Source organism: Gastrolobium bilobum, unplaced genomic scaffold, assembly GCF_033153095.1.
Source record: "Gastrolobium bilobum isolate Gb01-03AN ecotype WA unplaced genomic scaffold, APGP_CSIRO_Gbil_v1 utg1629, whole genome shotgun sequence".
NCBI lineage: Eukaryota > Viridiplantae > Streptophyta > Magnoliopsida > Fabales > Fabaceae > Gastrolobium > Gastrolobium bilobum.
Genome location: NW_026898572.1, coordinates 1 through 3,802, shown reverse-complemented (window position 1 = coordinate 3,802; position 3,802 = coordinate 1). Strand labels below are relative to the sequence as shown.

Genomic DNA, 3,802 nt, shown 5'->3' with positions numbered 1-3,802 from the left:
AATAATTGCGTGGAACAACAAATACTCGAGTATCTGGGCAATATACTCAAGTATAAATTCATGACACTTGATTTGCTCGAATATAAGATCCTGTACCGGAGTATATTGTGTGGTTAACGATCAAATAGGGGCAATTAGGTGAAATATTTTGATACAGGAGTAAAGTGATATTTTTTTATGTAATTAAGAGCGTTGAAATTTAGAGGGATTCTCAAGACAGTAAAAATAATTAGGGTGTTATTAATATCATATTAAAGGAGATAAGTTATCTCATGCCATAGAGACAAATATACGGGTCTCACCATTTGAAAAAAAAAAAAAGGCCGAGTTATCCAAGAGTGTGTGAGAAAAAAAATTAATCTCACGTAAGATGAGAATAGTTTTCCCAAATAATTAAATATGTCATAATACAGAGAGACGCGGAGAATCTACAGAGGTAGACCATGCAGGGTCCCTCTTATTTTGGCGCAGGGAATTCAAGATATGAACGAAGCATATACAAACAAATAAATTACACTGAATCATTTAAAAGAATGAAGCCACCTGCACCTCACAAACCTTATGAGGTGTAAGAAATTAGGGTTGATAGCCATGCATGGCTGAAGAGTGTCACTCACCTTCATTGACGTGTCCCTCCCTTCACCCTTCTCTCTTCCCTATAAATCACCACTTCTCAGGTTCCCCATTACACCAGCTCAAGGTTATTCATTCATTCATTCACAATGGCAAAGCCTTTTCTACTCTCACTTTCACTATGCTTTCTATTCTTCACCAGTTCCTGCTTCGCTCTGTTCCACAAGCTCAACGAGTGCCAGCTCGACAAAATCAATGCATTGGAACCTGATAACCGTGTCGAATCCGAAGGTGGTTCCATCGAAACATGGAGTTCCAAGCACCGTGAGCTACAATGCGCTGGTGTCGTTGTTGTAAAACGCACTCTCAACCCTAGAGGCCTTCACTTGCCATCATACACACCTGCTCCACAATTAGTTTTGATCGCCGAAGGTTCTTTAATTCATTCTTTTCATTAATATATATAAATTTATGTAAGATATATATATATATATATATATAAAACATTATATTATTCGAATGTTCCCTTTCGTACGTACATGCATATTAATTAATTAATGTGATTAATGTAACAGGGGAAGGAGCAATTGGAATTACAATACCAGGTTGTAGTGAGACATATGAAGAGGCACATTCACAATCTGGACAAGGACGAAGGAAAATACAACTGGACAGACACCAGAAGATTCGTCACTTCAAACAAGGTGACATCATCGCAATTCCACCTGGCATTCCTTACTGGTCTTATAACTACGGTGATCGACGTGTTGTTGCCATTGCTCTTATTGACACCAACAACTTCGCTAACCAGCTTGACGCTATCCCTAGAGTAAGTATTCAACTAATTTTAATATATATATTTCTCATCTTCTAAATAATTTTATTTCCTATATGTTCATGTGAGATTATCTTCTAGCATTAATCTCATATATATAGTAAAGTTTATTTGTTTTGATTGTTTTCTAATTATTTTATTTTATTTCCCAGGTGTTTTATCTTGCTGGGAATCCGGATACACAGCTTCCAGGGACACAAGGTAAACAACAAGGGAAGGAGCAGGAAGAGGAGGATGAAGGTGGAAACGTGCTTAGCGGATTCCCCAAACGCTTTTTAGCACAAGCGTTGAGTGTGGAAGAGGAGATAGCAGATAAACTTCAATCTCCAGATGAAGAAAAGAAGCAAATTGTTAAAGTGAGGGAAGGTCTTAGCGTTGTAAGCCCTACCTGGAAAGAAGGCCAGGAGGAAGAAGAGGAAGAAGAGGAGGGGGAGGAGGATGAACCACGCTCCAGAAAGCATCGACGTCCAAGAGGTGGACAAGAGGAGGAAGAGGTGGAGGAGGAGGAGCGAGAAACTGTAACTAGAGAGCACAGGCAGCGGCGGCGGCCAAGAAAGGAGGAGGAGGAAGAGGAAGAGGAACAACAAGAACAAGGAGGCAGGGGAAAAGGAAAGGGAAATTCAAATGGGTTGGAAGAAAGTATATGCACATTGAAGCTTGTGGAGAACATTGCAAGGCCTTCACGGGCAGATCTCTACAACCCAAGGGCTGGTCGCATCAGCACCCTCGATAGCCTCACCCTCCCAGTCCTCCGCTTTCTCCGACTCAGTGCACAATATGTTGTCCTCTACAAGGTACGTAATCTTCATTCATTTCTTTCCTCACTTCTTTTAAGTGGTAATTAATGGTTTCCAATTGGAATACATCAATAGAAATTGAACACATAATCTAAATACAAACTAAATACAAACTACCCAGATCTCTTACCCAAATCTCTTATCACTAGATTAGTGGCTTTATTTTCAATTATTATTATTTTAACATGAAGGATTAAGATGTCTATATATATATATGTACATGCAGAATGGCATATATGCTCCACATTGGAACATCAATGCGAACGGCGTGATGTACGTGACAAGAGGGAGTGGAAAGGTTAGGGTGGTGAACTGCCTAGGAAACTCGGTCTTCAACGGTGTCCTGAAGAGGGGACAGTTGCTAGTGGTGCCACAGAACTTCTTGGTGTCCCAACAAGCAGAAGAAGAAGGATTTGAGTACGTTGTTTTCAAAACAAACGACAGAGCGACCAGCAGCCACGTGAAGCAGGTGTTTAGGAGCATCCCTGCGGAGGTTCTTGCCAATGCTTTCGGACTTGAACAATCTCAGGTGAGTCAGCTCAAGTTCAACGGAAACCGAGGCCCTTTGGTCCATCCTGGTTCTCAGCCTCGATCAATCCCAAGATCGCTTCCTTACTAAAGTGGCATCAACTACACAATATGCTACCTTCAAATAATGAAATAAATTTCGGATGTTTAACTACTTCCGGGACCTTAATATATAATAAAATATATATGTGGCCTTATGTATGTAAGTGGTGATGAGTTTCCAATATAATGTACTTGTGGCTAGTTTTGTACGATGTTGTACTTTCGAATCTCCTTAATAAAATGCGACTTTTGAAGTTTTGTCTTTATTTCAATTTGTTCTTTTTTATATGTGGGTTGATTTTTTTGGCAACATTAAAAATGTGTATTCGTTCTTTATAATTGTAATATCCTCTTTCTTGCAACATTAAAAATGTGTATGTTCTGTGTATATCTTAAAAAAAGAAAGTATGATCCGGTAACTTAAGTTGTTACCATTGTCCTCCGTATAAGATAGTATTATGAAGCTAACTTAGATTGCTAACGTTACTCCCGTAGACGGTGAATATGCCGTGTATAGTAGACAGTTATGTACGTATATGAAGCTAGCAGTTGATCCATAGACAAAAATAATTAAACAATGTAAAAAAAGATAATACTGTTCCCGACTCATTTAGACTGGTAGCATCTGTAGTAATCCAAAGGAGCAAGAGCCTTTCGAGAAATTCATTTTTAAGGGTCCAACTATTGAGAGTCCAAAAACTCCATAAACATAAATTCATTCAGCTGTTTTAAGCACAGTTTATCAACTTTAACTCAAATACTCAAAAGTTTCCTCTTAGAGTGGCTTAATCAAGCTAAACTCATGAATATTCAAAGGTGGTGATCAATGTTTACCTTAGGACTCTTAAACTCAGAAAAAGAGAGTGACTTGAAGCTTCCAACACACCTCTAAGGTTCTGACTTTGCAAGGACACAAAAATACCCTACAAGTTTGGACCTTTTCTTATCACAATGGCTTCTTGAAGCCTCCAATGACAAGTTAGTGGCTTCCTCAATGAGAACCACCAACTCAGCCCACAAAACCACC

The 3,802-nt window shown here is 39.0% G+C and overlaps 1 protein-coding gene across 1 annotated transcript; it reads left to right on the top strand.

Annotated features, from left to right (window-relative positions):
* Positions 1-722: 722 nt before the first annotated feature.
* On the top strand, positions 723-2,824 carry LOC133317453 (glycinin G4-like). Its single transcript, XM_061519322.1, has 4 exons — positions 723-1,005; positions 1,149-1,402; positions 1,561-2,202; positions 2,432-2,824. Exons 1-4 carry the CDS (start codon positions 723-725, stop codon positions 2,822-2,824), a joined length of 1,572 nt encoding a protein of 523 aa, XP_061375306.1.
* Positions 2,825-3,802: the final 978 nt, after the last annotated feature.

What these genes read in the sequence shown, in the direction of transcription:
- LOC133317453 (XM_061519322.1), top strand. Translation starts at nt 723, where the DNA reads ATGGCAAAGCCTTTTCTACTCTCACTTTCACTATGCTTTCTATTCTTC. An exon ending in AGCTTGACGCTATCCCTAGA is followed by an intron (nt 1,403 to 1,560) that starts GTAAGTATTCAA and finishes TTTATTTCCCAG; the next exon opens with GTGTTTTATCTTGCTGGGAA. An exon ending in AATATGTTGTCCTCTACAAG is followed by an intron (nt 2,203 to 2,431) that starts GTACGTAATCTT and finishes ATGTACATGCAG; the next exon opens with AATGGCATATATGCTCCACA.